The sequence below is a fragment of the Anser anser genome (genome assembly GCF_964211835.1).
Source record: "Anser anser genome assembly, chromosome: 1".
NCBI lineage: Eukaryota > Metazoa > Chordata > Aves > Anseriformes > Anatidae > Anser > Anser anser.
This window is the reverse complement of record NC_139720.1, coordinates 7554641-7578013: the sequence shown is the minus strand read 5'-3', so window position 1 is coordinate 7578013 and position 23373 is coordinate 7554641. Positions and strand designations below refer to the sequence as shown.

Genomic DNA, 23373 nt, shown 5'->3' with positions numbered 1-23373 from the left:
TCCTTCACCCCAGTCAGGGCAAAGAGCATCCCAACTCCTTCCTTCACCTGCTGCCACCACCCACTTGGGTTGTGCTCATGTCCCTTGAGCACTGGCCCAAGCAATTCAGCCCTGCCCATGAGGACATTTTTCTGCCCCAGTTTAGGACATCTGAAAAGTAGACATCTAATTCTGGGCTAATCAGCCTACTCTCTCCTTATAGTTGATGAAAAGTAGTAGGCGCCTCTAACAGGTCATTCATCTTAACCCAAAATTGGCTTCTAAGATCAGACAAGTTGCCTGTGGTCACCTGTGGCTAGGAGGAAACTCAGTTAATGGTGACTAGCTTAAAATTAACCATCTGGCTTCAACAAGTCTGAGTTCAGATGAGAGAAATGCTTCCCTTAATGACTATTTTCACAGAGAGTAAGGCTAACTCACACCTTCAGGCTGGACTCGGGAAAGCTCTCTCTCGGACATCTGAGGTTTTCCAGAGCATATTATTTTTTTTGCAGAGCTAAACAATGACTGTCCCTTTTTTTTGGGTAAGGTAAGGGAGAGAGAAATTTTTGGGACCTTTTTTATCAGAGTTTCTACCGAGAGCTGTGATTCGTGGCACTGTTTTGTGCTGCTCCGCAGAGGGACAGAGTAGGGGAGCAGCTCTTCCCACCACCAGCCACAGTGGCTCATAGGGGCGAGGGCCTGCCGGCTTGGTCTGCATCCCGTGAAAAAGGCAGGACACTAAGATAAATTGTAAGGTCCCTCAGTGACACGAGGTGCTCCTTTCTGCCCCGCTGCATCTGTAGAGCCAGATGGTTGAACGCTGCTCCGTGTTGGCACCGTAGATCAACTTCACCATCACTGAAGGAACAGTTTGCTGGGAGCCCCTGGGCCATCATCAGGGGCTGCGAACTTCCTACCTGATAAGCAGCAATGACAACGGGGGTGAGGATGCAGCTGTACCTGGCTGCCGCGTCCAAGCACACGTGACCGCACGAGGATTAATCTCGGGCAGCGAATGCACATCATGCGGAGCTGATTATTCACGGCTTGTAGCAGAACAGGTGGTCTGCTGTCAAGCAGAAGGACAAGTGCTTTACCCCCACAGAGTCTGGCATCCAAAAAAATGACTTTTTTTTTTTTTTTTTTACTTTGGCTGCTCTGGCAGAACAATGGGTTTTCTGAGCTTCCCCTTGGGGGCTCAAAACTGGGGAGCATTGAGGTCCTGTGCACCCCTGATGCTTCATCCAGGGCAGAATAAAATCGCTGGTCGATGTCCCAGGGGAGCAGTGGCAGCACTGCCATTCACACCAGCAGTGGCGGGGGGGGGGGATGAGGACGGTGTTGCCTGCCCTCCCTTCTCCCCTCTCTACATAGCAAGCTCTGCACAACATCCAAGCAAATACATTTTTATCAAATGCAAGAGGTAATGTAGTTGAAAATATTACAGTTAAGGGCTGATAGGTTTACAGAGAAAAAAAAAAAAAAAGAAAGAGAAAGAAAAAAAAAACAACCCACAAGCCTGCCAGGGTTTAAAATTGCAATGGCTTTTAATGTATTTCTTGTCCCAATATTTAACTTTCATGCATTGAAAGCAGCCAGGAGAAACTGTTAAAGGTGCAGTTAGAGGCAATTGTCAAATTGTAAATCAAGTGGGAAAAGCATAGTGGGTCAATAAAAATAAATAAGTGGGATGGTCCCTTGGGTGGGATGGAAAAGCTAGTGCTTTTGCTAGCCTGAAAATCACCTATTTCTTCCCCAGTAATCAAGGGTATTTCATTATATAGGAAAAAACAGGTGAAGTAGTAGGGAAGAGACTCAGTCTGAGATTGCTCCCTGTTTATGTAACTGTATAAAACCCAGCTGCTACGAAACAAACAAAAAACAGCAAGAGGGACTCCCCCAGCTGTAGTTCTGGATGGATGCAGGTACCCACTCACTGAAACGTGCCACGTAGATGAGCACCTTTTCCCCACAGTTCTCTTCTACACCCTGCATGCCTTCTCCTGGAGATGCAGATTTCCTACTAGAAGCTTATTCTTGATCAAGTACTCTCAGCCCCAAACTTCATACCCTTCCCAGGCTGTAGCTCTGCACATCTCCTGAGCAGAGATGCTGGTTCATCGCTTCCTATGTACCAGGCTGGGCTCCCCAAGTCATTTTTGCTCCTCAGTGCAGACAAATTTGACCTCTGGCCTTTGGAGATCAAAGGCTACGCTCTGACACCATTGTACACTCTACCTTCCACTTCATTTGGTCTGTTTGCCTGGCCACTATTTTCCACACCATTGACAAGGCGCTGGGTGGGTGATTTGTCACAAGGTTGACAGTTATAGACTGTAATGTGTATAAATAGCCCCTGATTTTTGAGTTAATCAATGGAAAAATGAGGATCAAAGTCAGAAAGGTTACGTACGTGTGTATATATTCCTGCATTGTGCACACACATGGTATAGAGGTCTTCACTGGAAACTACTACACAATGCAGTTATTTTCACGAGCCACCCATGAGCCAAGTCCTCAGCTGCTGTAAGGGAGCAGCAAGTCTGCTGGTGACACAAGAGCTGTATTTTTATGCCATACTTTATTTTTCCATCACAAAGAACTGTGCTTTGCAGTTGTGCTACCCCATAGGACGGGGTCTGTAGTGTGCAGGGGTGTAAGGCACCACACAACCATAGGACAAAAAGCCATTGAGGTCAGTATTTTCTGTCCGCTAATGGGTGTAAAGAGAAGAAGAAGGATAGTTTATCATCCTGTTTCCCAGCAATGAGTAAAATTTCTTCCTAAGCTAAAAGTCCTGCTCAGCCCCTTGTGTTTAATGGCCATTGAGAGGACTAAAACCGCTCTAAAATTATCTGTTTCCTTCTGAATCATTTATACCTTGGACTCCTCAGTATCTGTGGGCAATATAGATTCCAGTTTAATGATGTGCTGTATGAAAAGTGCTCTCTTAGGTTCATTTTAAACCGATGTTTGATGATATCGCTGCATGCCTACTCATTCCTATATTACGAGAAACAGATCAGCATTCTTTTTCTATTCCTCTTCGTTACACTATTTATGATTTTAAAGACATTTATCTTCAGCTCCTTTTTATAATTTTTCTGATCCTATAAGTTCTCTATTCGCCTTTTTTTTTTTTTTTGTGAAAGCCCTTCTACACCTTTGATCAACTCTGCCTCTCGTCTCTCTCCTTCTTTAGCTTTTTGAGTCATCAGAACAACACAGAATCTTTAAAATATGGGTGCACCGAGATTTCTACAGTGGTATAATGAAGTCTGTATTTTATTCTCAATCCCTTTTCTTAGAATCCCTAACGTTCATTTAGCTTTTCACTGCTCAGATTGGGCCGATCTTTTCAGAGAACACACATAGGCAGGTTTAGTTTTTCACCTGGTGTCTCACCTTGCACTAATTGACACAGAATTTCATCTGGCAATTTAATGCTAGGAAAACCTGTGCCCCAGTGTCCTCCTGTAGCCCCCCATGGTCAGCACTGGACTTGGCCCTCCTGAATGCTTCGTGCCACCTGCAAGCTGTGGCACTTCAGTGCCTCTCCTTCCCAGTCTTGGTTAGGAGCAGGGTGGATAGCAGAGGTGCCAGCACGGACCTTATTACTCTATTATTACCCTTCCTCAACTGCAAAAACCTTTGGTTTCTATTTCTACCAATTATTCTTCTGATTTCTACCAATTATGAATCCCCTTTCTATTTCTATCTATTCTATCCTTTCTATTTCTATCTATTCCCTTTCCATTTCTATTTCTACCAATTATTAATTGGCCAAATGTCTTCACAAAATACAAATTTTTCCCCCATTCTTGTCCAGCCTTAGGCAGAGGGTGCCTGGTTTCTGTGGGGGTCTTGCTGAGCACGTGGAGGCAACAAAAGGGAAAGCAGCCTTCACGGCGTGTGGGCTGCGAGAGGAGCACTGTAGCTGTTACATATTGCATGCACGCAACGGGCTTTTTATGGCCTCATTAAAGTCAACGGGAGCCTGCCATCTGCTTCGGCAGGGGCAGCATCAAGGTATAAAAACATTACGCACTGTTTAGGTGGTGCTTTTTCCTGAGCACTGGCTGATCCTTGCCTTGACCCCAGAACTAGGTATGAGTTATCGCTTCTTTTCTTTGGGAGGGGAAGCAGAAACTGGGAGTAACGCAGAGATTTCAAAGATTATGGCTCTCTCTCATCTGGCCTTATGTGTATGAGCAGAGAGAATGAGAAGCAGGCGAGGGAATTCTTGGCAGCCCGTCTGATGTGACATCCCCCATCAGCAGGTCTCAATTTCCGTCTGACTTTATGATCTCTCTTTCTCAATCTTGCAACTCCAAGACTCCGCAGTGAGCTCAGAGTCTGCCAGGAAGGCTGTGAGCTAACTAGGTGACAGAGATAGTGAGGCACAATTGCAGAAGCTGTAATAAGCAGTATTGATTTTGAATAAACACGTGAGTACTATTGACTTGGAGAAGCTGCCTCTTAGCAAGTGGATGGACTGACCGGCTCCAAAGGGTGGAAAAGTGGACATCTTTTTCTGGAACTGGGTAAGATGAGTTTTAGTCACAGGTGTGAAAGTACAACCTGCTTCCAGCATCCTTTTTCTCAGGTCTGTTGGCAGATAAAGGTGTAAGAACCATAGGGCTTTGTAACAGGATGAAGAATAAAGGAAGTGGTTTAGGTGGATTGGTGGAAAAGAGCTGGTGAACAAAGCAGTGTAAGCAAGTGGTGGGTAAGGCATGGTCCAGTGCTTGAGCTGAAGTTTATATCTGAATGATACAGAAATGTTAAAGAGAAGAAAAATTTTGGTCAAGCATAGCTGTAAGAAGCTGGGAAAGACAAGCAGTGAAAACTTAGGACTGTCATTTTCCTCCCATGGTTGAAGAAAGAATCTCCCTATGTCTTATGGATGGATTCCCAGGAATCCTCAAGGGTTGTTTGGCATGAGCTGTATATGGATAGACCAGCCTTGATGCCTTCTCCCAGAATTCTTAAAGCAGCCCCCCACCTCCTTGCCATTTAAAGTACAGCAATCTTCTCTCTTTTATTCGTAATGCCAGATACTATCACATCCCTGTTGTACAACATCCCCAGGGTGACACCAGTCCTGGAAAAGGAACATTCAAGCAATGCTTGAAGATCTCTGCAAATAACATCCCTCCAAGATTAATGAGGAGCTACTGTGGACTCAGAGGACTTTGAACTTATCAGCCCTCAGAATTTAGCCCTGAGCTTGACCAGGTAGCACTGAAAGTAGTCAAATAAGATGATACATAGCTGAAAATGGTCATGTTGGCAGCTTATGCCTTGGACTGAGGCAGAAGTGCCTTAATAGTTCCCGAGGTCAAAGATCCAGCTTTCACCCTTGAGACTGCTCAGGGTACCTCACTGTACTGGAAAACAGGCCTAGAAATGTTTCCATCCTGGATGTTGCTGCAAACCAGCTTCAGACTGCTCACCCTACCCCTAGAGGTCACCAGTGGCCCCTGGATCTCCAGATGGGATCCAGTCAGCCTGACTGGTTATGTGGATTATAATATTTGCAGTAATGCCATGGATACCTTGCACAGAAATAAAAGAGATTGAGCTCCTTTTCATAAAATCACACATAATGAAAAAGTAGGGCATCTGGGAGACAAAATCCTCCATTTCTTACTATTCCCTAGTTATTCTTTTTGCATGGAAGTAAGAATACTGCCGAATGCAACAGGGGTCTGCTGAAATGAGGGCATTCCTTTCACACATGCATATTCAAAGATTAAAGAGAAAGCTTTGAATTACTTTCAGAAAAGGGGTCAATTATGTAGATTTTACATGGCTTGTTATTAAGGCCAAAACTCACATCATTTTCACAAGGGCTGGAGGACAGCAAGGCAAAGATGTAAAGGCCTGGGTCCAGATCCACCAGGAAGAAGGGAGGGAGAATCAAAACATTGTTAATTATATCCTCTCAAGAAAGGACTTGTGGTGCTAGGAATTCATGCCAGGAGGGTAATTTCAGGGCTACAAGCTGTAATGTATATTATTGCTGGTCTAAGCAGAAGAAGGAAGCAGCTCTGGCCGTGGCACCTTCAGTAGCTTTTTGTAGGGGACTCTACTGGAATTAAAGGCTTGTAACTTAAACAGCCTGCTCTGCAGAATATGATATCCTTTCCCCAACCTACTTGAAATCTTTCAACGCCAATACAATAACAGGTTGAAATAAAACTGGTCAACAATGGTTTCCTTGGACTTTGCAAGCTCTTTGACGAAGTTTCTCACAAAGGCTGTTAGGGAAACCAGAGGTATTTGGTGAAAGATTAAGTATTGTGCCATTGATTTAGAAACTGGCCAGGTCAACAAACAGAGCAGGAATGACTAGTTAGCTCTTACAATACCAAAAGCTTGATAAAAGGCTGCCATAGGGAACGTATTAGCTATCTTTTCATGCATAAATAAAAGGCTTTGTTTAGGGGAATTAAAACTATTACATTCCCTTGAAATCCAGCAAACTCCAGAAGTGTTGTTAATATTTAATTAATTAATATTTTACACTTTCTTAGATTATTAGAAGGTTACTGAAAATATGGTCTCTTCAATGTAAGGAAAAGACAGATTTTATAATGCCCTTCCTCGTGTTTGATGTTTTTCTGGAGTTTGGGAAGGAAGGTTGGGCCTTATTTTTGGAAAAGTGTATTTGGGTTCATAGTTTCCATAGTGCAAAAGAAAGGAATGGAGAATGGGTGGGAATGATCAATATTTTGTACCTGGATCAAAAATTCACACCATGGGTAAAATAATCTATTTGGATCCTAATTGGATGCCAATGAAAATTTAACATCCTAATAGAGCAGCTTGCTGTTCAACAGCTGATCAAAAATGATCCCATAAAATCACTTTTTGATGTAGTTTTCAACTGAAGGTTTAAAGATCATGGAAATTATCGCTTTCCAGAAGAAAATATCCAAACTTTTTTCACAAAAACCTAAAACATTTGGGCCCAAATGGGGCCTTTCTCAGATAAAATTGTAGCATCCTATGATGCCCACAATTTATATCAGAGGGAAAAACATTTTCTGATCAGCTTTGTAAATTTCCTGACTTCTTAACATGAATTAGATAGGAGTACAGAAATGATCGATTTGTGGTATAACACTTTTCTTCTAGGGAAGTCAAAACATTTTACAAAGGTATTGATGTCTTGTTAGCATAGGAAAGCTGAGGATAAGGAGAACTGAAGGAGGTACCTAGAGCCTGTGCGAGACCCTGGAAAGGAACCTGCACATCCCAAGTCCCTGTACAAGTGCACTCTCAAGTAAATCACAGGGTACATTACTATCACATGAAAATTTCTGAGCTGATCTTTCAGATTTGGCAAAAAGAGACAATAAACAGTCATAATTAGAAAGCTAATTCTGTCTTTTTCTAAAGAGGAAAAATACAGGACTGCACATTTATCTTCAAATTAAATCGAAGACTATACAACTCCATGTGAGCATTGTTATTTTCCTTTATCAGCAAGGCATTGTTTTGTTGCATGAAATCTGTATGTTCAATAGATTTGATTTTCCAAGCAGCTGGGTTATCTTGCACTGTGAAGGCTCTCTCTTAATCTCAATTGCTGTGCTTTTCTCAGCGCCGTTCCCAGCTGCTCAGAAATGAGCACAGTGCTTTCATCTTTCTTTTCGTGCTCTTATTAGGTGTGACAGTTTCAACAATACCCGTATGTAGAGAAATATGCAGGTTTTCATTTGTTTTTTAAAAATGTGATTGTAAAAAATATAGGCAGAAAGATGCTGTTTTTAAATTATAAAAGTCCTGCCATGATCACATGCTAATGATGTTGGATTTTTTTTTTCCAGATTGCTCTAACACGTAATTGCAGCCAAATCTTATTTATCCACAGGAGACGAGGGAACAGAAAAGAGCTGAAATATGCAAAGTTGGGCCATAGGTGCTTTTCAAGTGATGGTGGCACACAATTAGGATTAATGTATGTATCGGATTGTTTGGTTTCTGGAAGAACATTTTTGAGAGACAGGATTGTTGATTATCCACTTTTCTATGTCTTGTTAAACATTTATAATGCAAAGATACGTTCCCCTAGCATGATGGGGTCATGGTTTTAGAGAGGATCTATTGGTGTTGTTGGAGCACTAACATGAGAGGAGAGAAAGGAAAGCAAAAATACTTGGAAGGATGGGATCCTTCAATGGAAGACTCTTTGCTTTGAACTTAAACAGGTCAGAGAAAGAAAAAAAACAAAACTGTTTGTAATGCTCATTTTGTTCTGAACGGGTCAAAATGAGGAATCTGAATTTGTACCCAGGAGGTGGGCAGACTGCTTCTGCTGCCAGTGATGCGGTCAGTGCTCAAGCTGTATCTTAACCCAATGTGCAGTGTACGAGCTGGGAGTGCCTGAAAATTCACATCAACCTCAGCGCTGTCCTGGAGGTTGGGCATCTGTAGTGGGAGAGACAGATCTCCCTGCTGCAGACACCACACAATACCTTGTCATTTCTGTTTGGGTTTGCTCTCTCAGTGCAAGGAAGCACTTCACAACCTGGCCCCCATTAAGGCAGGACTGACAGTGTGCACGTGTGGAGAGGGCCACACATGCTAAGTCATGAGGTGTGATAAAGTGGTGGCCGTGCACAGGTCTGGACATTTTTCTGCTTGCAGCCCTGGGGAAGAGGGCAAAGGAAAAAGGAACATGCAGAGCAGCAGAAGATACTGTGTTCAGGAGGGGTATTAGATTTGCAAAGGTACCCAGAGATGCATCACCTATAAATAGTTACAGAACGACAACGAGGTTCCCTTTGGCAAAGATCCCTGGTGTGCAGTGCTGAGATGGATCAGGTTGACAGGCTGCACTGGAACCAGGGCAAGCAGGACTCAAGGAGTCCTCGCACACCCTGCTTATCCAGCCCTGCTACAGTCAGCCCGAGGGCCAAGAAGATCTTGGTCCTCTGCTCTAAATCCAGCAGATCCAGGAAACTGAGAGGACAGTCTCTGGGCTCTGTTCTCTAGCCCACGATCACTCACCCATCTTTGCAACGTGGCTTTGACAAGAAAGCAGTGATATTTCTGCCGGAGGAATGCACATTTGCCCTGGAAATTTCATCATCAGGCCTAAACTAATATAATATATGGATCACATATATATGTGATCACACAATATATGGATCACAGGGGGTATTCACGCCTGCTGGAAACGTTGCCAGCAAACTCAGGAAGACAAGTAGGTACAAGGCTAACCTGCAGGCTGTTCACTTTGGGGTATTTTCCTGTTTTCCCACTGCAGCCACATTTACTAGCTAGATGCTACATGAGTCCTTACAGTGTGAATTCACACTGTGGAGTTTGTCATCATCCAACCAACCAAGTATTTGATTCGGGTATTTTAGAAGATAAAGCGATGCTGAAATTCTAGGTACTTGAGGCTGGAATAAGGACTCTAAAACACATTTTTTCCGCATCAAACTCAAGAAAGCAGAGTATCAGCACAATAGCCTAGTCTGCATTATTAAAGGCTACTGGTAAAGGTTTGATCTACAGCCCAACCCTCCTGGGTTGGGCAGCCCAGGGCAAAAAAAGGCTTTTGTCTGATGTAGTTTACTGAAGTTTTTCTAACAAAATAGATTACCAGCAAAAGCATTATTTTGCTAGTGCAAGAATGCCTAAGGACTTTGTCTCTATAAGAAAAACTGATTTTAAAAAATACAGCAAGCTACTTCTTACCAATGATCTGAAAAGCGACAATATTTCATGCAGAAACTGGAGCCCCACGATAGATTTTCTGTAGCAGCAGATGAAAACCTTCTCCTCATGGCAGGTTGATCCTTCTGCTGCAGCTCACTGCTCTTCCCAGGGCAAATAATATAAACCTCATTTTTTCACCTTTTTGTCCTTGCACGTTTTTTTTCTTTTACCTGAGACTATTTTTTTTCTGATCCAATACCACCTCTAAGATAAACAGGCACACCAGGCATGGGGGCTGGGGGATGGATTTGGGTTTGGGGAGTCTGTAGGAGGGCAGGGGTCCCTTAACTTGCTGTTGCTAGACACATCGTCACACAAAACCGCGTGCGCTGTGCATGCCTGATGCTCGTGCTTACAGGCTGCCTTGCTGCAGGATGAGCGTTCCTAGGGTGAGATATTTTTACCTCCTGGGTGTTTATCACTTAGTGGGTAATAAATCTGCCGATGTTTCTAAGTGGCTTTTTAAAATGAGGACCACTTAATTATCTCTTGGGCACTGATTTAAAGAAAATCTATATAGTCTGTACGCTTTCTCAAAATCCCAGCTGTTAAAGATACCCCTGAGGGGTGTCCCCAAGCCCAAGCACAGCATGGTCATGGAGCCCGGCTCCAGAAGCACACCATAGAGGTGGCTTCAGAGGAAGGTGGCTGGAGGAAGAGGAGCTCCAAGGGATCAAAGAGTTTGTCATTAACAGCTCCTGGTGGTGGTTTCTTGTAATTTATCTGCTCAGGTGACTTGGCCTAGGAGCATCATCTAACTTCTTAGCAAGACCCTGCCCATACCCTAAACTTACCCCAGGGCCCAGGGAGAGTAAGAAACTTACAGCAAGTCACAAATGCGGGGTTCCCTTTGGCTCAGTCCACCTCTGGAGCCCAGCAACGAGCTTTCTGCATCCTGATTTGTTTTTCTGCCTGCTTTATGTCCATGCAGACGAGGAGAACAGTTGTTGTTCCTTGCACCTGCAGTACTTTGCCAGGCAAAGGCTGTAAAGAAAGGGTCTCTACAGCCCACTGGTGACCTCCTGCCAGGACAAGCTCCCTGGGTGAGAGTGCTGAGCCTAGATGGCTTCACTCCCATCTTTGCATAGTCACCTACAGGTGCAGCAGATATTGGTGCAGGTGCCCCATTAACAGGCTAAGCAGGGCTGTAAGGAGCATCTTGCTACTAATTCTCAGTTAGGGGGGAAAAAGGATCTAAAAATGTACTTGTGCCTGGAAGGGTTGCTCTGCAGAATGAATCCTTTGCATTTCTTTTGCATCTTCCATCTGTGATTTCATGGTTAATTGATTTATCCATGCAATGTTCCTGTGAGATATAGATTATCTCCACTTTCAGAGTGATAAAACTGAGTGCGTAAGGGTTTGCGATTCAATTTGCCCTAAGCCCTCAAGGGACTACAAGGCAGAGTAGACCTGGGATGCCCTGGTCCCTGCTCCTCAAACTCAAGGTGGTCTCCCTCTCCTTGGGGAGATGCAGAAGAAATCACGCCACCACGTGCTACACCCAGTGGACCAGAGAACTGCCAGAAATGTTCAGCAAGGACTTGCTGGGCCTGGCCAAGGCACGAGGCATGGAGCTGCCCTGGCCCCATGGATGAGTGCTGAGGGACAAGCCACTAGTGGGGAAATGCCATGACCACATTCACGTGGTTTGCTTTTATTTTCAATCATCCCAGTGTCGATGACTTCACCACAGCACCAGCTGCACAGATTCTGCTGAAGGTTTGAAGATCAATGTCTGGAACAATCCTGGCTACAGCTCTTCAAGGGGATCAAAGCTCAGTCCTCAGGTCATGCGGCTGAATTTTATCTTCCTGGAAGCTGTCAGAGACTTTTAACTGCTGCTGGTTAGAGGGAGACACATAATGCATATTTTGGTTTACATCTGCATAGATCCTATACGGGCTAATAGAATACAAACATCAGTCTCCTTCGAGTCAATAGGAAACAAACACCCACAACAGATTTCTTTCTTCGACTAAATTTAAGCCTTCCTTAAATCTTGAATTGTGCTGCTGAAGGGTGCTGAACTGCCTTTAAATTGTTTTCAATAAGCAAAGAAAGGTAAAGAGAGAAGGACTGTTACGAAATGGTGAGGACCTTGCAAATGTAATAGCAGATAAAAAACAGGTGAGGAAACACTTAGAAAAATTGGGTGCCCAGCAGACATTATATCCAGGTGATGTTAAGACTTTGGTGTAAAATGAATTAGCTGATTAACTAATTGAACTGCTGTCCTATATCTTTGAAAATGTCACGTACAACAGGCAGGTTTCAGGCAACATGTATGCTTTTGACCCCATCTCCCCAAGCCAAAATTTTTGGCTTTTTTCCCAAGATGCACATATCATCTGCCTTTATTTAAAAAATTTGGATCCACCATCACCGTGCCTGCCCCCTTACTGCATGCCAGATAACTCAGATGAGCAATCACAGGATTAAGATAATGAGGAGGAACCATAATGAGATGTTTTCATCCTTATTTCTGCCAGGATTATGGCAGAGAAAACATAAAAAATGCATTTCTGTTAGGCAGCTTGGACACGCATCACCTTATTCTAACACAGGTCAAGGGAATAGAGCCTTAGAAGTGCCAGTTCACTCCACATACTATAAAGAAATGATAATGAACCAGCTGCGCTGGAGGCAGCCATAAGTGTAGACATTTGAAGTTGTCTGAGACAAATCCCACTTCTGAAGATTGACCCTGATCCGTGCGTTTTGTCGTTGTTTCCAGCTGAAGAAAAACTGGGGTCCCTGAATTTTAACAGCGTCTAATAGTGGCGTGAATTCCAGCTTCAAATATTAATTCAAATGAGGCTTTGATGTAAGTGGGGATCATTGCTTAAGCCGAAAACAGGCTGATGATATGTATTCATTATATGTAGAAGCTCTCCTGTGCCTTGCTGGGGATGTTGTGCCGGCATCATTATTTTGCATCTTTATTGACATTCTGGGAGACAGAATAAATGTCCCATTAGGCCAGTAAAGGTGGAGAAATTAAACAGCAGGGAGACCTAGGATCAGCAGTATTAGGAGAAGAATATCTCTGTAGTCTGTTGCAGTGAAAGGAGCGCCCAGACAGGGCTAACACAAATGCAGATACTTAGATCCCCTGCCCCAAGGTGATGTGTCTAAGGGGTTAAAAGGTTTGAGAGGACCTAGGGTTTAAATGAGCTGAAAGGGCTCCAGAAAGCAAATGGGCAAGAAAACAGGAGGCTATCCCAGACCTCTGCGTGTCTTTACCACGTAGTCCTCACCTTCTTCCCAAAGCCAAGGAAATTTGCTCAGAAACTGTCACAGACGGGATATGAAGGGACTGACAGCTGGTCAGCCACAGGGAGTCCTCAGGGAGGCTGGGAGCTCATGGGATGGTAAGATAAGGAGGGTCTTACAGACACCTAATGGAGCAGGAGGACACATGCAGCAAGAAATACCCATTACAGAATAAAGCAGACACATGTTGCTGGCATCAGTGGGACAGGGATTTTATCTGGGGGGTCCACAGAAGCCCCACTTGAGTGGCAGGGGGAGGGCTCTCACCTCTTCCAGAAGATAAATCTACCAGAGTTGGTGATGACTCCAAGCTTACCAACAGTGCATGGACCACAAGGGTTGAACAAACCAAGATAAAAATATGTAAATGAAAGAAAATGTAAGCACATCATGGGGGAAAACAGGGTCCCTTGTTTCCCAAGGTCCTGTTTTCAGGCACATGGTCATGTCCTGTGAAGCAGCCTGTCTCCATTAAATAAGGGACATGCTGGATCTTCCTCAAACTCTGCCATCCTCTTGTCTACAGGGGTCATAGTTTTTCATGCAGTTGTATCTTCTAGAGTTGGACAGGCCAAAACTGTGCTGACATTTTGGAGAGGAGATGGCCCCCAGCTGCTCTCTTCATTTTGGGTTCTAATTTGCTTCAAAACTAACCCAAACCCAAAACAAAAGCACCTTGTCATGACACAATATTTTACAGGACTGCTTTGGGACAAGACAAAATTATTGTTTTGTATTTTGCCAGCTCTGTCTATCCATCTTCTCTTTCTGCTTTATCCCAAGCCTTTGTGTTCACTCCCTCCCCATCTCCTTTTTTACAGGCCAAAATAACCAAAGTCCAGGATTTGCATAGTTGTAATGACATTATCCTTCAGAGAAATGGCTATTTCTCATTGAGTGCCTTGCCTGCCCCGCGAGAGCTAGACTTCCTCTCCCCATGCACACACAGACGTGTCTATAGAGCAGCAAGTGCATTTATGAGAATCTGCGGAGTATCTGGGAGTCACCTTGCATCAGAGGCTGTGTTTTTACAGACATAAAATGGCTATAATCAGGTTTCTAACTGAGAGCATAATAGCCGTGCTTTACCAGACTTGCAGCTTGGGGAAACGGCACTTAATTTGACAGAGATATTAACAGGGATGGCAGTGGAGTCCTTTACATTGGAAAAGCAGCTTCTGTTATCTTGTTCTGTTGATTTGTTCTTGCAAACCAAACACACTCGGTGTTTGTTGCTTTCTACACTGGAGCGAACACCGTGCCCTGTCTGGATGGTTACTGAAGTGGATGAATAAATCATCTACCTGGCTGTTGGAAACGCATCTACAGACCAAATGCTCTAGTAAAATGCTCTGAATGTGTCTTGACTTTTAACACCCAGAACAGCAAATACACCTAGCAGAGAAAGGAAAATACAGCTCCGGTTACTGTGTGGGGAAGAAAGCTCTATCGTATTTCCAGCACATGCTTTGTCAGAAAACTGAACATGAATTTCAGCCTTGTGGTTATGCATCCAGGGAGCCAGGACATCCAGAGGCCATCTTCTCTGCTGCGGCAAAATCTCTGGACAGTAGCAATTATTTTAGTCTGTAAGCCTCATCTCTACAGCTCCTGTTTTTCATCTATAGATTGAGTAAGCACAGATGTGTTGGGATAGGGAGAAGGAGAAACAGGGTGGTCAGAGCCTTGTCCAGGTCACCAAACGAGAGCCTGGTCCTGGAGACCCAACCAAGCTGGTGGCAAGGCATTGGGGTCCACATATCTGCTGGGGTGATCTTCTTGCATGTCGAGAGGCAGCTAATCTTTCCTAAACTACCACATTGACTTAAGAGGAATAGTAATAATAATAATAATTAATAATAATAATGCTGAGGTTGTTGACATGTCGTAAAGATAAATGCCCTCCTGTTGCTGGAGGAGGATGGACAGACCATGATGGAAGAATGCTTAACTGGCTTTGCCATAAGTCAGCCTCTCACTCAGATTTGTACAGATATATTCAGATACGATTTTTTTAATGTCTGTCTTCCAAATCCGGAAGGCAACTAAAACAATCTTAACAATGCCTTGAGACCTTAAAATTCATTGCATTGCTTTGCTTTCATGGAAAAGGCGTAACTATCCTGGAAAAAAGCAGGTCATTAGTGCCTTAAAGATGAGCTCACAAAAGGTGTTTCCAGCCCTCGCTACAACCAGAGCCTTATGAGGGTAAGCTGGCAAACGATTTTGACACCACTTACTCATGCAAATGCTGCATCAGTGGAACAGCTTGCAAAGAGCACGGGGCTGCCCTGTGTTTACTTCCCCGGAGGCGGCTCTGCCTCCATCCGGAGCCCCGGGGCAGATCTCAAAGGACTGCAGCCAGCAGCCTCAGAGGGGAAAATCTCCCTTCTCCGATTTGAAAATACGCCCTATAACCAACAACAAATAAACACGGCTCTGGTTTCTCAGGGCTGCCAAAACAAAACACCCAGTGCAGTGCTGTTCCTCCCCTTGCATCACCGACAGAGCTGCCAGCTGAGTTGCGCCCGTATCCTTGGTGCCTTGGAGCAGTCCCAAGCAGGAAGCACACAGATAAGCTTTCAGGAGCTGGGCAGCTTTTGTACTGCTGGTCGTCACAAAAATAAATAAATAAAAGACCCCAATACCTGGCCACCAGCTAGTAAAAAGATCACATTTTTAACTCCAAAAATCCCTGCTGAGAATACAGCCTTTCTGAGAACAAAGCTTTATATATGCCAAGAGATGGCTTCAGAAAGAGAACTGAAAGATGACTTTTTTGAACCCTCTTTATAATTTAATCTACAGCTGCAAAGGAGCCTGGAGGAGCAGTGCCATCCCGGGTAGGAAGCACCCAACCATCAACCTGTGCCCATGCTGCACCTCTCGTATACCGGGATACTCATGCAGGCAGCAGCTGTGAGCGCCTACAGCTCATTCCACTCCAGCCAGAGTGGGTTTTGCTGGCTCCCAGTGCTTCCCTTTGCACTTTTCAAAAAATCAGCTTCTTCACTGTCCAGAGGTCTCAGCCTGCTCCCCAACAAGCAGGGTGCACAGCCCTGGCAGCAGCGAATGGTGCTCACCACTGTGCTCAGCACCTTTGCATTTTTTTGGCAGTGTGTCATATAAATAGCGTGTCATATAAAAAAGCTCAAGAAAACATTCAGAATTTGGGATTCCACGTGGTTTCACCTTTTATTTCTCACCTTTTTTTTTTGTGTGTGCGTCTGTTTTTCCTTTAAGGAAAAAAGACAGCAGAAGAAAGGAATTTCAGGACATTTTCAAACATGTGTTTTGTCTGGATGAATGAAACGAAGTTAGGTGTGGTGATTTATTTTTTTTTCACAGCAGAGAGATTAATTGCTGAAAGCAGCTATATTTAACCACAAAAAACGAAGCCTAAAAAAAACTAAAAGAGGCTGGTCTTTGTAGGGCATAAGCAAGTCTGACCCTTTTTTAGGTAGCCCCTGAACAGTTTGCCTTTGTTATTCTATCCGTGGACTTGTAGTAAAAGCAACAACCTAAATACAAAGCTCTCAGTTCCCCAACCAAGCCCCGAGCTTCTGCAGGTGCTGATTCTGATTTGCAAATGGTACTTTTCAGAGACCTGTCTGCTGCTTTTGACTTTTATTCGTAGAAATGAAAAGCAGGGTAAATCTGGAGAAGCGGTGAAGAGAGAAGCAACAATCTCCCTAACATTTGGAGGCAAATGTTGCACTTACGGAAAGTATGCAACAAAAATGAAGCGAGGGTGGAAGGTGCTCCAAATGTTAAATATTCATTAGTATTCCCTACGCTGCCTGTTCTAAATATAAGATGCGTTTCAGCGCAGCCCCTGTGTATGGCTGGGATGCCTCCCTCTCCCATATATGATGCCAGAGCGATTTGGATGGTGGGGAAGTCGCCATGGCAACACCTTGATGCTACATTTTGTTCGCCGGATGAAATGACCAGGCGTGAGGTCGGCACGCAGCGTGTATACGGGATGCTGCCCAGCCACGGCAGTGTCTTTTGTCCTGCCTGGGGGCATGGGCTTGGCAGGGGTGAAAACCATGCAAGGTCTGGCTGTTTCCCCTCCCTCATTTAGCTTGAGGGATGACTACTTGGCCAGCTTGGGGTCAGGGAGGCAACAGTGGATTTTGGCAGCCCCAAAGAGGGGATCAGTGCTCTGTAAGGGAGGTGGGACCATGGGCTGGGAGATCTTGGCCACCAGCAGCTCTGGAGGATGGTAGGCAGGAGGAGATGGCTGCTCTGAGGGCAGTGGAGATCAGGTCTGGATCCAGACTCCTTCTGCTCTTCAGGACGTCAGGGCAGGCAGTGTAACTTCCCCTGTGTTGGGATCCCCACCCCAAAGATTAGGAAGGGTTTCAATTCACAGAAGTTTTATTCAGGCTTGGGTGCACAGCAGGTGAACAGGAGGAATGCTGAGGGTTCAGATATACACCGTAGGGTCTGACTGCTTCCAGGCCCCTTGGCCAAGAGCTGAATGCCAAATACACCACTTTTTGGACCATTTTTCCCACTCCAGGGTCAGACAATGAAATTCAGACATTTATCTTTACTTCACTAAATGCCAGCGAGATCTCTCTGCTCTCAGGCCTGTGGAGGTGTCTCAGTGCAGTCAGCAGGGCCTGTAATGAGATTCGGCATCTACCTTGGTCATTCGAATTATGGCAATATAAGGGGCTTTCAAGGTACCTATCTCACTCCCATGATTAGTTACAGAGCTGAGAATAATTACATTCCCTTCTCAAGCACTTCTAGCATGGGGTGGTTGAACCCAGGAGCGGATGCACATTGGTGCAAACCAGACGAGCAGCTCCCCTCTTCGGTAGGTGGAGAACCCGAGATAGGCCGGGTGCTGCTGACCGGGCTCTCAGTCAAATGCCGCTCTCCTCCCCAGATAAAAAAAGGATGGGAAAGCAAGCGTTCACATGCTCCTTTTGCCTCTGCAGTGCCTTTGATCTGAAAATGTCAGGAAGGGAGGCTGTAGAACAAGTCTGTGGTAACCTGAGCACCGCCGTGCGTCGTGGCCCAGGGGAGGAACGAAGTGTCGGGGCACAGCCCATGCTATCGCGGCACTGCTCTGCTGGCTACCACAGCTGAAACCTTCGTGTTAAAGCAAATACACACATCTCTGGCTCCCACAGGTGTAGAGGCATTGGTCTGAATGCGACAGGGGGTTGCAAAGAGGTTTGGATATGTGCAGGGAGGGTGGCGGTCCTGCTGCAGGTCACTCAAAGGACGGGTCGGTGGCTGTGTGGGCTGAAGCCGAGCATTGGCCCAGACAGTGGTAGAGCTCAAGTCCTACCTGGTGCCTGGAGACTGAGAGGAGGATGAAATAGGACGCATGACCCCATCCATTTGCTGTCACTCCAGCTCTTACATCTGCTGGAAATGCCCAGCCCTGGTGCTTTCTGAGACAACCACATCAAAATTCACCCAGGCAGAGCCAGTTAGGTCCCCTGGCCCCACTGCTGGAGGTGGACGTGGACAGATCTCACTGTCACACACCACTGCAGCTGTGGCACACAGCATCCCTGTGGGGCTCATAACCATCCTTGAGAAGTGCTGTGGAGGGACAAGGGTCCCCAGTGTGCAGGCTGAGCTGTGGATCTGCTCAGACAGCCCCGTCCTCTTCCTCGTTCCTGCCCGTCCTGCCGGGCTGGGCTCTGCTCTGACTCATGCACTATCAGCAATTCCCTGGTCCATTCACATCAGAGTCTTTGAGTGCTGCTGAACCAAAAAGGCCCTGGCTTGCTTTTCTTGTCCCAGGCTGGATTACTCCACTGGCTTTCAGGAAAACCATCTTTTTTTTTTTTTTTTTTCCCCTTGTAAACAAAGATAACACAGGAAGCTTCATGAGGCACTGTGGTTTAGCCTAGTTCAAAGCAGAATGAGCTTTAAAAGAGAACTGAGCATTCATGCTATCACAGATGCACCATATACATTACTATATTGCATTTCAGGGTGCCCACGTGGCCTGAGAGCTCCGAAATGCCCAAATAGTGCTCTCTATTAGATTCCTTTGGGCACTTTGGAGTGTCAAATTACTCTGATGGTTTGGAAGCGAGGCTGTTTCACAGATGCACGGCTTGTGAACCTCACACCAGCGTCTGACACTCCATTGTGCACCAGAAAAAACACAACCGCTGTGTTTTCCTGGAGCCTGCAGTTCCTGCTGCCATTTATTCACCCACTTTTTAAAGTCCTATAAATACCAACAGCAAAATATATTTGTGTACACCCAGCAAGAAATTGATGAACCTGACAGAGGTTGCACAGTGGCTTTTTAGCTCAGGAAAACTAATCGCTGCCTTCAACACGATATGATCAGGTTCCTTCACATTTAATAAGGAGCTGAGTTTTGCTGAGAACAGTTAATTACTTTGAAATTAATATTAGTGATTCATCAGGGGGCACCTTCCCTCCCCGGTTTTACCCCATAAGGAATAATAAGAAAAATGTCCCCAAACTGCAAGATCTACAGGGTTGAAAGGATGGGAAGGGAGAGAGAGAGAGGAAAAGTATCTGTGGGGCCAAACACCCTCATCCGTTTCCCTGTCTAGATGCACTTCTGCTGGGACTTGCCAGGACAGGGGTCCTTTATTTCTCTGTGTTCACCCCAGGCTTTGCACCCCACGTTCATGGACACCACCATGAACAGATTCCCTTGCACCCTCCCCATTTGGATGTAGCCTCCAAAAGCCTGTGTGGAGCATGAAGGATGTGAGTAGGCAGAGGTGGTTTCTGCTCCCAAAAAACATGAAGCCACAGCAAAAGGAGAGGTTTATGGAGGGGTGAGGAGCCACGGAGGACCTGAGGAGAAGATGCACTTGGAAATTTTCCTTTTGGAAATTTGGGTTGAAGCACCGTGGGAAGGAGCCTTTCTCTCTGGTGGCCTTGCAGGAGCCTTGGAGGCTGACTCAAAGTGGAGGCAGAGTGTTGGATGATGAAAGCTGAATGAGGTGAAACCCCATAGTCATTCAGGGAATATGTAGCATCGTTAGAAGTTTAACCAGACCTACTGAATCCCAGACTGGTGCCTTCATCACATGGTGACTCTTCCTCAGAGTGTCACTTTGGGGCCTCAAAGAGCTGGTGTTAAAGGGCATTAGAAATTTCCACCTGTGATACACTCCAGTCAGCCTGGCAATCATTTTCTAGCACCTAGGTGGTGTAGCAAGGTTTTTGATAAGGTGGTGTAGCAAGGTTTTTTATTTCATTTTCAAAAAACAGTTGCTGTGTGGAAGGTTATCCCCTGGGTCAGGGAAGGGGAACCCAATTTCTGTCTGCATGAGGAAGCAGGGCATGCACTGGGAAGTGATGGTTCAGAGGGGTTTTGCTTCATGCTGCTCTGGTTCATCCCCAGGGACCGAATGCCCATGTGTTTGGAGTGCGTGGGGTGCAGGGCTGAATCCCATTCCCAAAAGACATTAATTTCCTGCATTACCCTGTGCTGGAAGCCAAAATGCAGCAAGCAGGGGCAATTAGGGATTCTCCACAAAGGCGTGCTCCGATCTGAATTAAAATGCTAATAGAAAGGCATTCACCGAGTATCTTTGGCTGAGCAACTTTGCAGGACTGTATTCCTTTTGTTTCCCCCTCTTTTCTTTCTTCCCCTCATTTCCTAGCTGACGATTGAAAGGAACTGCCTTTTGGTGTGGGTTTGGTCACTCGCCCACCGCCAACGTGCCCAGCAGAAAGCGCTCCAACCGCTGCCAACCCCGAGTCGGCACGGGGGATGAGGGATACACCCTTTTAAAAGTAAATCCCGGGGAATGCGCAGCCTTTCCACGAAGTTTCGGCGGTGATTTCCTAGCTAGCTAGTCGTGCGTCAGCCCCGCGCGCGGGGATGCTGCTGAATTAAGCCCAGCGTGAGAAGCCGGCGGGCACAATAGGCAGCGGCTGGTCCCATCCCTCCCGCTTGACCCGATCCCAGTGGCAGGGCTGGGATGGCTTGTCCTGAATGCATTACGTAAGGCTGGGCTCGTTTGTCAGCCGCGATGGTACAAACATAGCTGCAGGCAGATTATGCAGAGAGGGAGAGAGAGAGGAGCGCGAGGGAGAGCAGGAGGAAGGTCTCTCCAGGAACCACCACTCCACTCCGCACCACCAAGGGCTGCAAGTTGGCGGGCGGGCGGCCGAGCGGCCGTCAGGGGGTGGCCAACGGCCCCTGACATGCTCTTGTTCGTGTGGGATGCTTGAGGACGGCACCAGAGGCTAAGCTGGGGGAAGAGGATTGGCATGAGGATCGGACCAACATGGAAGGGCTTCTGTCTCCGATGAGAACGAAGGTAGGGGAAGATGTTAATGGCTTTTGAGGCTGTTTTTACCCGGGGAAGGGAAGGGGAGGTGCGGGGCTAGCTTTGTGAATAGGGGGCTTGCCGAGCTTTTGTCTCTGTTTCTCCTCTTCCTTTATTTATTTTTTTTTTCTTTTTCAAAACTCGTGAATGCAACTCGGCAGAGGAGCGACAGCAGTCGCCTCCGAGAGGGGAGTAACCCATCACTCTTCCTCGACAGAGCTGACCTTTGTAAAGGAGTTTGCCTTTTTGGAGTAGACAGCCATATTTTTGTTTGAATTTCCAGTCGGAGGCTCTCATTGTGTCTGTGTGTCTGTGTGTGCTCCCTGGGGAGCGGCTCGTGGAAAGCGTACCTGCGGCGCGGGGAGGGATGCTGCTGCTGGGCTACCTGGGCAGGGCATTTTTGGCGACAAGGGGTGCACGGACATGCAAAGAGGGTGCTTTTATGCCCCACAGACCTGCGAGGGTGGGAGACCTCTTGGTGTGGACCCAGACAAAAAGCTGTAAAAGAGAAAGTGAGCATGCAGACCTCAGCGACTGCTGCGCTTGTCTGCTGGCTTCTCGTGCTTCAAACTCTCTTCAAAGGTTTGCCATTAATCCTCGTTATGAAAGAAACTTGGATTCCTGCAGGGAAAAGCCACAGGCAGAGAAATACGGTGGTGGTTTGGTTTGCAAAATGTCTTTCCGTACTGTTATTTCTGCATGGTCCTGGGGGATAGACTGAATCCTGGTTGTATTTTATTTGGTCACTGCCTCCATCCCATGTGGTATATAGCTTGCGTAAATCTCTCTGATTTTAGTCCGTCATAACATGCAGCCCCATTGTGTTATATCTCAGGACTGGGAGAAGTGGAATTCAATGGCAGTTATTACTGGCAAAAGGGCATCTTCATATGTCTCAAATGCAAGCAATTGTGAAGGTATAGCTGGACCAGAGTTGTTTCATATAAATGCAAGACAAGAAAAGATTCTGAGAAATCGTCTGGTCCAGCCCCTGTACAGAGGCAGATCGGCTGGTCTACTCTCCTCTATTATATCTTTGCCATCTACTGTCTTAAATTAAAGGCTCTTCAATGATTGAAAGTATTTTCAATATTAAAAGCTAGGAAAGTGATTTAAATAATAATAATTTGCCAGCAAATTGCTGTACTGTAATTCTCCAGGGGAGTGTTTTTTCCCACTTTAATTCAGTTCCTTTTTGTCTTGCCTAATAAGTTGGGCATTAGAAAAAGGACCTACCAACTTCATACAGCTCTTCATTATACAAGAATAATGCTAATGGGCAGTTGATAAGATGACAGATTTATTAGGGGCTGTAGAACCAGACATTCATACCCCTTGTCACTGAGGAATATGTACATTACTACTAGTCTTTCTAAGGCATTTCTGAGTACTACTTTGTTATTAAATCACAGAATATAAAACAAACAAACAAAAAGCCCAGCAGATCTCCTTTCAGCATTAGAAAATGCAACTTCCAGCATTTTAGTTGATGTTTCCATTCTGCTTCTTTAACCAGGCTTGAAATGATTGCTGGAGGCAGTCTCTCCCGGCACTGGTGCGCTATCAGGTTAACGCGTGAATTAAGTCAGATGTGTGTACTATCAGCACCTGCAGCATGCACATGGATATAAAAATGACAGAGTAAGGGAAGTGGACCGGGACTGGATATTATGTTTGTTCTTCTGACTTGCTTCGTAGCTGCAGCTGGAATGTAAATCTTAATAATGCCATTCATAAAGTGTAATCTCAATTACCATTATCAGGTTATTTATTGAACCTACAGAGGAATCTGCTCAGGAATATAGCCTTAATTCTTTGGATCACAATCTGCTTTCAGGCCAAAGCAATGAAATTTTAAAGCATCAATTACCGTGGTGTAAAACTGGTGTGAGTCTCGTGAAGCTCCAGCCCCTGATGTTGATGTTACATTGGTGTTAATCTGGGGTAGCTCTGTGGCAGCTGCTGGAGATATTCAAACAGATTCTGCGTAATAAAGATCAGGATTGGGCCCTTGTGTCTTTACCTTTCAAAGAAATAACAATGAGAAGATCACTTGAATTGATCTGAAACT

At 45.5% G+C, this 23373-nt stretch overlaps 1 protein-coding gene and 1 long non-coding RNA gene across 4 annotated transcripts in view; one reads left to right on the top strand and one right to left on the bottom strand.

The window, feature by feature from the left end:
* Positions 1–23373, top strand: part of FRMD4A (FERM domain containing 4A) — a 362821-nt gene that overhangs the window by 67029 nt on the left and 272419 nt on the right. Inside the window, exon 1 of one of the 3 annotated variants that reach the window (XM_083819663.1) lies at positions 20817–21293. The exons of the other annotated variants lie outside the window; for them this stretch is intronic. Within the exon in view, the coding sequence (XP_083675789.1) occupies positions 21261–21293 (33 nt within the window). The 5' untranslated portion in view covers positions 20817–21260. Of the gene's footprint in view, positions 1–20816; positions 21294–23373 lie in introns of those variants that run through there. 3 annotated transcript variants of the gene reach the window in all.
* Positions 159–13926, bottom strand: LOC310892220. Its single transcript, XR_014577950.1, has 2 exons — positions 10545–13926; positions 159–899 (listed from the first exon to the last, which is right to left on the bottom strand). It is a non-coding gene; the product is annotated as an uncharacterized lncRNA (long non-coding RNA).